Source organism: Micromys minutus, assembly GCF_963924665.1.
Source record: "Micromys minutus genome assembly, chromosome: 1".
NCBI lineage: Eukaryota > Metazoa > Chordata > Mammalia > Rodentia > Muridae > Micromys > Micromys minutus.
This window is the reverse complement of record NC_137969.1, coordinates 187,976,487-187,986,743: the sequence shown is the minus strand read 5'-3', so window position 1 is coordinate 187,986,743 and position 10,257 is coordinate 187,976,487. Positions and strand designations below refer to the sequence as shown.

The 10,257-nt window shown below is 35.8% G+C and overlaps 1 protein-coding gene across 1 annotated transcript; it reads left to right on the top strand.

Annotated features, from left to right (window-relative positions):
* Positions 1-1,057: 1,057 nt before the first annotated feature.
* Positions 1,058-1,609, top strand: LOC308420265 (large ribosomal subunit protein uL22-like; the record flags this gene model as incomplete). Its single annotated transcript, XM_080916210.1, has 1 exon — positions 1,058-1,609. The coding sequence occupies one exon, from the start codon at positions 1,058-1,060 to the stop codon at positions 1,607-1,609; it is 552 nt and encodes a 183-aa protein (XP_080772336.1).
* Between the last annotated feature and the right edge of the window lie 8,648 nt (positions 1,610-10,257).

The following is a 10,257-nucleotide window of genomic DNA, read 5'->3' as shown; positions in this document are numbered from 1 at the left end:
TAAAGTGAAGGATGGGGTTCCTATCTCACAGTCAAAACTCTGACCCATGACTGTTTCCATTCCATGCAAAAGTGGAAATAGAGAAGAGACTGAGGAAAAGAAGGTCCAGAGAAAGGTCCAAAATAGGCTCCAGCTCAAGGGGAGATCCCAAGGCTTTACACCATTACTGAGGCTATGGAGTTCTCACAAAAAGGGATTTAACATGGCTGCCCCCTGAAAGATTCAAAAAACAGCTGGAAGAGTCAGATGCAGATATTTGCACCAAACCAACCAAGAGAAGCTGCTGACCCTGTGGTTGAACTAGGGAAAAGATGGAGGTAGCTAAGAAGAGGGGTGATCCTGAAAAAGGACCAACTGCCTCAATATACCTGGAACCCTGAGATCTATCAAACATTGGATCACCAACCAGGCAACATATGCCAGCTGATATGAATTCCCCAACAGACATACAGCAAAGGACTCTTGGGTCTGGGTTCTGTCAGAAAAGATGCACTTAACCCTCAACAGACTAGAAGCTACATGGAGTTTAGAGGTATGGCAATGAAGATGAGGTGGGGATATACTTGTAGGTACAGAGGGGTTGGGAGGAGTTATGGAATATGGAACAGTAAGTGTTTGTACGGGAGGGAAATAAAATCTTGACTGTACAAATAAAATAAAATAAAATAAAATGTCATACTGAATGAGGTAAACCCGCCACAAAAAAAAAAACCACACATTGTATATCCTCACTGATAAGTAGATATTAGACAAAAAGCTTTGAATACCCTCAATACAACTCACAGACCATATGAAACTCAAGAAGAAGGAAGACTAAAGTGTGAATGCTACAGTCCTTCTTAAAAGGGAGACAAAATTCTCATAGGAAGTAGAGAATGGAAAGGGCTTGAGAGGAGTAGAGAAGGAGTAGGGGAAAAGGGGGTGGAGGTCGGGTATGGGAGGAGACTGGGATAGTGGACAGAATGTCAGGAAATTGAACAGACTTGTGTAGCAATAGGGATGGGAACTGGTGGTAACCACCAGCAAGTCCCTGATGCTGCAGAGGTGACCTGTAAAGATGGTTCGCTACTCCCTTGACCCAGAAAATCCCACAAAATCATGCAAATCCAGAGGTTCAAACCTTCGTGTTCATTTTAAGAACACCCGGGAAACTTCCCAGGCAATCAAAGGTATGCATATCCGTAAAGCCAGCAAGTATCTGAAGGATGTCACTTTAAAGAAGCAATGTGTGCCATTCCGGCGTTACAATGGTGGCGTTGGTAAGTGCGCACAGGCCAAAGAGTGGGGCTGGACACAGGGACGGTGGCCAAAAAATAGTGCTGAGTTTTTGCTGCATATGCTTAAGAATGCAGAGAGTGATGCTGAACTTAAGGGTTTCGATGTAGATTCTCTAGTCATTGAACACATCCAGGTGAACAAGGCACCTAAGATGCGCCGGCGAACCTACAGAGCTCATGGCCGAATTAACCCATACATGAGTTCCCCTTGCCACATTGAGATGATACTCACTGAGAAGGAACAGATCGTTCCAAAGCCAGAAGAGGAGGTTGCACAGAAGAAAAGGATATCCCAAAAGAAATTGAAGCAAAAGCTCATGGCATGGGAATAAATTCAGCATAAAATAAATGGAGTTAAAGGAAAAAGAAAAAAAAAAAGAAAAAAGGAAAAGAAAGAGCCTCCCAGGACTCAACGGGTATAACATTAGCTAACATGCCCAAGAAAGGGATGAGGGAACCTGTAGAGACCATATCCACAGGTTAGGCAAAGCCACAGGTTGGGATATGAGGCTACCCACTCGTCTCCAAAATTTTAACCTCAAATTGCTCTTGTCTATTGGAAAAAAAGAAGCCCTTCTAATAATAGATGAAAGCACCCTAACTTGTAGGTATAAGAATAAATATTTAGAAGGAAGTTGGGAATTTTCCGGGTTTAATAAAGTATTAGTACTATGTTCTTCTCTAAGTTCCATAATTTCACTACCCCAGGATAGGTTGCTAAATTTTCATTACCAGGAATCAATCCTCTGTTCTGCACATGCATTAAATTCAATTATATGGCTGTTATGTATACATCTGTTTTTATTGCAACTAAAAGATATCTTGTCATGCTGGCTGTTGTAGTTCATAGGTGGTGCCAAAAATAAATTGATTTTTCTCCTCTTTTGGCCACTTACATAGTACCATCAAAGAGCTAATTCTTTTTCCTTTTTTTTTTTAAATGAAATACTCTCTGTATTTATATTTGAAATGGTATCTCCTCTGCCCAACCAGATCCCACATCCCCCCTCTACTTGTCTTCAGAAAGGTATACTAGCTCCCAATCACCATCTCATCTCAGTGCCTCAGTATTCTCCTATACTGGAAAAATGTGCCCTCCCTGGTTCAAAGGACTCTTCTCACATTGTTGACAGACACTGCATATGCAACTGGAGCCATGGGCCTCTCAATGTGTTCTCAATGGTTGGTGTTCTAGTCCATAGGAGCTGTGGAGGAATTGGTGGATCAACAATGTTGTTCTTCCCATGAGACTACAAGCCCTTTCAACTCCTTCATCCTCCCACCACTGAACCCTTACACAAAGGTTCCCATGCTCAGTCTGATGATTGTTGCAAGCATGCTCAGCTGCATGACTCTGACAGAGCCCCTGAGGAGGCACCCCTATCTGGTTCCTGCCAGCAAGTGCCTTCCAGCATCAGCTATAATCCTTGGGCAAATTCTTATAGAGAAAGACCTCATAACAGATCCAACTCAAGTCCTTCACCTTCAGTGCTGAAATACATGTGATCCTCAATAATGGGGACTTACCTTCAATGTCTGGGAGGTAGCCAAGGTCAACATGAATAGTCTATATTTTTTGAAGACTCTCTTGGACTTCCTCGCTCAACAACATGAAACTGTGCTTTGCTTTTTGCTGTTGATTTTAGGTTTGAATGAAAATGGCCCCATAGGCTCCTATATTTAAATGCATGTTTCCTAGTTTATTGAACTGTTTGGAAATACAGTAGGTATGGTTTGATGGAAGTATGTATATAATTTGAAATATCAGCCACACACCAGTCTCAGTACACACTCTCTCTCTCTCTCTCTCTCTCTCTCTCTCTCTCTCTCTCTCTCTCTCTCTCTCTCTCAACTATATATCTATCTATCTATCTCTCTATCTGTCTGTTTGTGTGTATGTGTGTGTTTACCTATCTGTCTGTCCTTGTTTCCAACTTATGCAAAATATACTTTTTCATAAAATCATAGCAGCACAAACCTTTAATCTCAGAACTTGGGAATCAGAGGCAGCTGGATCTCTGTGATTTCAAGGCCAGGCTGGTTTGGTCTACAGAAAAAGTTCTTGGAACACCAGGGCTACACAGAGAAACTGTTTTATTCCCCCACCCCTTCCCATAGCAATGATGTAGATTTTCATTGACTGCTCTAATGCCATGCCTGCATGCTACCATGGTTCTTGCCCCTAATAATTGATTATCATGACTCACCCCTAAAGCTCTGAGAATGCACAAATTAAATGTTTTATTTTTTAGTTGCCTTGGTCAGGGTGATTTTTATGTCAATAAAATAGGAAGACATGATCTATGGCTATTAGTAAAAATGTGGTTAGCACAAGCAGCATTACTTCATTTCATTTCAAACAACATATAACTTTATTATATATATATATATATATATATATATATGTATATATATATATATATATATATATATATATATATACACACACATATATATGTGTGTGTGTATGTGTGTATACATATATATCTATATACACATATACATATGTGTGTTTATACATTATATTCTTACATATAATTTTCGATAAGTAAAAATAATATGATTCCTTAAGAATTTTCTTACAAAGTACATATTTACACATGGCACCCTTATTAATTGTTGGTAGAATTTCCAACTATTATACCTATTATGGACATCAGCATAGAGAACTTTCAAAATGCTAAAAATAGATCTGTACATAATCCTTGATATTTGCTGACATGACTTAACATCCTGTTGAGTAGGTACCAGTTCATGTCCCCTATTCACAATAGATAGTGCATGTACATCCTAGATGTGCATTCATGCATAAATGGTACAAAAATGTATTCAGCCATTTAAAAAAAAACATTCCATTTACAGGCAAATGAATGGACATATCATACTGGGTGAGGTAGACAACACTGAGAAAAAAAAAAAAAAAACACCACATACTAACTCAAGTTTGTAGATTCTATCTTGGGACATTTTGATGTGAATATAGAACCCAGAGTCACTGGTAAATGAGGAAATTATAAAAGGACAATGAAGAGAACTAGAGAGGGTTGAAGTAGGATTCAGGTTCTATGAAGGGAGGAACTGTAAGAATGGGGTGAGGATTTTACAAGGAAGATGGCAAGAGGGTAAAGACTGGGGATTAGGTGAGAGGAAGGATGAATCAAACTAAGTATATTTTAAAAGCCATAGACAGACATTATATATATATATATATATACATATATATATATATAATCATATATAATAGATATATGCGTGTATATGCAAATCCACAGTATATACACACAGAATTGATATATTTATTATATATTAAATATATATATACCCATATTCATACACATACCAGACACATGCATATTATATACATATATACATACATATTTATATATAAATAATAGTTTAAGTGGTAATATTTTCCAAAAGAGCCATGGATTGTCTATTAAAAGTCTTAGCGCTAAGAATGGAAAATGCCCCTTCAAGTTGTAAATCATGCAAGTCCAAAAACACTCCCAACACAACATAGGTCATTGTCATTGTTTTTATTTGCCTCCCAGAACTTGAAATACCAGTCTTTATGAAACTACATACTTCAGAAAGAAGATATATTAGAGACTGAACTGTAACTTATCAGAAGCTGCTTCCTTTAGAGATAGCTTTGCTAGTTTCTAAAAAGGATTAGAAAGCTTCTAAGAGAAAAATACAATCAATAGTTCTACCAAACTGTTAGACCTACAAACCAAAATATCTAGGTAGACAAGATAATCTTAATGGACAAACACGGGTACTTCTATCTTGGAGATAAACCAACAGCTGTTCTAGTTGGAACTCATTACCAACTCAGTCATAGGGAATTCATGCCTGACATTGTAAACTAAGTCAACTTACCTGAACTATTCAGATCATGAATCCTAGAAAAGAGTCTTCTACTACCACTTCCTCTAAACAGTATAATTTCTAACTACTTATCTCCATACTGTAAAATGTAGCTTTTACCCTCATCAAGTAAGCTTTAATTTTACAGCAGATAAAAACCATTACAGACAAAAAAACCTAACTGGTCATCATATAGCAAATATCTGTAAGTTAACAAATCCCAAGTTTGTATAGCTACAACATAACAACTAAAAAAAGGGCCTAGCAATGAAATAAAAAAAAAAAATTCTAAGACAAGAACCAGAATTCATGCCCTAAGATACCATCTTCTATATATGACAGAAAAAGTTGCACACATAGAATCTAAAAGTAGTGGCTACTTAAACATGTATTTTTGGCAGACCAATATGTTTAAGGATACAGATAAAAGCCAGAAACCTAAATATGTTAACTGTCAAGACCCAAATCAAACTTTGAATTTGTCTCTGACTTTAATATTGTCCTGGGCTCTCATTTTCAGAGAAATAGGCAATTAATAAATATGTACACACACACACACACACACACAGTCATGAGAGAGAGAGAGAGAGACAGAGACAGAGATAGAGAAGAGAAAGAGAGAGAGATTATCATTCTGCCCTAGAAATAAGGCCCCTGATAGTTATCTAATCCAAAGTGGTCATCCCTAAACACATACATCATACATAAGCAACACTAAATGGACTGAGTAGGGCACACACACAACAACAACAACAACAATGTAAAAGAAGTTATAACTGAGAATGAGTGAGTAGAACATAGAATTATATGTCAAAGGAAACAAGGCACTCATGTCTGTAAACCTACAACAAATTAAATTTAATAGGAAATATTGTGATAAAACAACAGCAAAGACTAGAGTTAAATAGCACTTATTTCATTAGCTTCCTTAAACCTGGAAATGTTTTCCTAACTAATATGTTGTATTTCTTATCTTGTTTAATATGTATATATTTGTCAAAATCTCTGGTTTTGCTGAAAACATTATATGTAGACCCTGTAATGGTTAATGTTAATGTATATTTCAAATATGACCAAGTCCTTAATTTATAACAAAAAGTGGCTCATTTTTTAGCAATCCTTATTGCATCATGTCATACAGGATTCTCATCCTTCTTCTAACTTCGCTGTCAAAATACCTTCTTTTTTGAATAATTCTGCCTTTAGGAATGTTTTCTTCTCTGATGTAACCACGTTATTTCACAATGCCATGCCACTGCTTATTCGGTGTATTAATTTATCTTTGCACTTCTTTTGATCTAATACTCAAATTTGAGTTAATTGTGTTAGAGACAACGTTTTGATCATGTTTCTGTTTCTCTGGTCAGAAACTTCTTTTTCACGAACCTGGAAAACAGACAAACATCACACAATTCAAGAATGTTAGCCTGGAGTCTTCCACTAGCAGCCTTCACATGAAGATGCAGAACTCTGCATCATTCCTACCTAGATGCTGCTGCCCTGCTTCCACCTTGATGATGATGGACTGAAACTCTGAAACCTATTGATAAGTATCTGTATGCCATGCAGCTATCTAATGAAATTCTGATAGATATCCTGACACACTTCAAGAAAGAGATGGAGAATCGTGTCTCCTGGGATTATAATCCAACAGCCTCTGTCAAAATGCAGCAGACCTTAGTCCAGTCTGTTTCAAACAGCTCAGAAAAGGGGGAACTTCATTGTCCTCAACCTCAACTCGTCTTCCTTTCCAATCCTGCAGGTGCTGTGGTGAATGACACAGTGGGGACCCTGATGACATGTGACTACGAAGATCAACAGTGTGAAGTCAGACTGATCATTGGCACAGGAACCAATGTTTGACCAACTCACTTGCTCAGAGTGTATTATCATTTTTTTCCTATCTTTAATTGTCTCTATTCTCCCAGTGACTGTAAAAATAATTCAGGTATTCTATAGGTGTACCTGAGCAATTTGATTAAAATATACACACTTCAATATACTTTTGTAATGATCTATCTTCTTCATTTGATTCATCTATACTAGATCATGATCACATGTACATGTATTTAATATAGTTTATTTAGGTATACTTTCAATAAACCCAGATTCTTGATGGTGTGTGTGATAGAGAGAGGGTTGGACTAGAAGCCTCTAAACCACAACATAATAATTGGATTATAAAAGTTGGTCAATCTGTATGTAATTAGAATTTAATTTGATGTAAGCATAAATATGTTAAAAATTGAGCTACTAAACTAACCTATCTAGAGTTTACTTTAAGCAACAAACTTTCATATTATTAAAAATAACAACTTTCTGAATTCTTAAATTCAGTTATCTCTATTTTAATATAAATTATTAATGAACATATAATCCATCTCATACATAAGATGTTTGAGCAGATTTAATTGTTTCAAAATGAGTTGGGTCAAGTATATTAAAGTTTACTCTTCAAGTATGTCCATATACAATACCTGGCAGAATTTTGTACGTCACTTAGAAGTATAGTTGGTCTTGATGGTAGATTACAAGTTCAGTAATGATTTCTGATTTAAAATAAGACCATTAATCCTTGTCATTGCAAGGTAATTAATATAAATTTCATTTGCATATTCTCAGCTCCCTATTTTTTATGCTTTAATCTTGTAGTCACTCTTAGTAATATTGGAAAAGGTGACCTTAGAAAGCGATTAGCATATTTGTTTAGAATAATGGAATAATTGCTTGTTTATTAGCACTGTGTCTGAACAAATAGATTAACATACAATGCTTGTCTTTTAGCCTTGAAAATTATTAGATAATGCTAAGGCATAACACATTTCAAAGAACAAGAAAAAAATTATTAAAATATTACTAAAATCTAAACTTCTGGTTGAAATGAACAAATGTTTATCAGCTGCTTCCAAGAAAGCACTCTGCTCTTTTCTATCATATTTTTTACTTCTTTTAAAATATTTTACAAATTATTTAAAATTTTCATTAAGAAAATACATTTTGAAAAGATTCTGCTTCTCCTCTAACTCTTCCTCAAAATTACCTTCTCCTCCTTTCTATCCCCTCCAATAATCTTAAAGATTGCTTCTTTTTTCTGTCCTGCTTGTGGTTGACCTACCAGACTTAAAGACCAGAGGTCATGCAGATTATTTGTCTCTGAAACTTCCCATGTACACCTAAGTTCACCCTCAGCTTCACTCCTGTTACTGTAATTCTTTGTTTTTTGTAGACACCATTACTGCTCTTCTACCCTTCTTTCATTCCTTTTTTCTTATTTTATTTTTATTGATCTTATTGATATCTTACTAGCTTTCTGATAGGAAGTCTTATTTCTCTCTCCACTTCAACAGTCACATCTTTTGTCCTTTTCTTCCCAGTTACATGTTTAAAGGTATTTCTTGGCTTCTTCTTGGTATTTGTACCCAACAATATGTTTCCTTATGACCCATAGACATGCCTTTTTTTGGTAAGAGATGCTCGCAGTTCACATTACTACTTTAATTTGATCCCTGAATTATTTGAAACCAGATGTAATGGTGCCAATCAGTGTCAAAATGTAGCAAGTTTGCAAATAGATTTTGGATAGTTCATAGACCGTAAATTGTCTTTATTTCTATTAGAAACTGGGCAAGCTATTTATAAATATGAATATGGAAATAATGATGTATGGTATATTTTCAGAAATCCTGCACACTGCTCTAATCTCATTTGAATTTCACAGTACAATTAACATGTCAAGTAATATGATTGTTTTATTTTCAATTCAGAAACAAAATTTCTTCTGTAACATGAAATAACTTAAATATGAGAAGACTTCATATTCGTGGTATATTCATCTTGCCTGCTTTTGAGCCCCATTTCATCCTATTGAATTATATCACCCAGCCTTAATATGAGGGGAGATGCCTAGTTTTAATGTTACTTGATGTGCCATGTTAGGTTGATATCCATGGAAGACCTGTCCTTTTCTTAAGGAGAGGATCTGGAGAAGAAAAAAAGAGAGGGAAAGGGACTGGAAGGAGAGAAGGGGAGATGGTAGTGCAATCAAGATTTAATCTATGAGAAAATTTAAAACACAAATATTTTGCAACCTACTATCCTAGGGATAACTACATTCTCTGCAACCTCTTTGCCTACGTTTCTAAAACTTGTGGATCCCAAACCATACAGGTAAGCTTCTATCACCCCAATAATCTCTGCAGGATGAGTCATCTGGGCCAAGCCAATCTGCCCTGCTCAGTCTGCTAACCCACTTAGACATCCATTCTCCTACCTCCTCTCCAAGCATCTCTCAACAGCCTACTATCCCCTGTGGACATCCATTCTCCTCTCATTTCTGCACCCACGTTCATCAGACTTAAGACTACTAAACCATACATTTTTTTCTTCACATCTAACACGAATTAAACACAAGGAAGTGACCTTAACTCCAAACTTATAAAGATGATAGAAGCCTTTAAAAGGAAACCAATTACTTAAAGATACAGAGAAACATGTAACTAAATGGGAAGGAAATAAATAAAAAAAAAAAGGTATGAAAACAGAAACTCAAGCAATTATGGGATGGAAAACCTAGGGAAGAGAACAGGAAAATCAGATGCACACATCACCAATAGAATTGAGGAGACATAAAAGAGGATCTCATGTATAGAAAATGAAATAGGAAATATTGATACATTAGACAAAAAATATAAATCTAAAAGTTCCTGACAGAAAACATTTAGGAAATCTCTGATAAGATGAAATGACAAAATTAGAATAGGAGAAATACAAGAAATTAGTCCTAGCTTCAAGGCCCAGAAATTATTTTCAACAAAATCATAGAAGAAATAATTTCCAATGTAAAGAAAGAGATGCCTATAAACATACAAGAAGAAGCTTATAGGATACCAATTATACTGAACCAGAAAGAAAAATCATCATTGCACATATGATAAAACATAAAATCTACAAAAAAAAAATATTAAAAGTGACAAAGGAAAATGCCAGGTAAAATACAAAGGCAGACCTATCAAAATTACACCAAACTTCTCAACAGAGACTTTAAATCCTAGAAGGGCCTATACAGATATTTTACATCATCAGACCAACCACAGAAACAGAGACTACAATA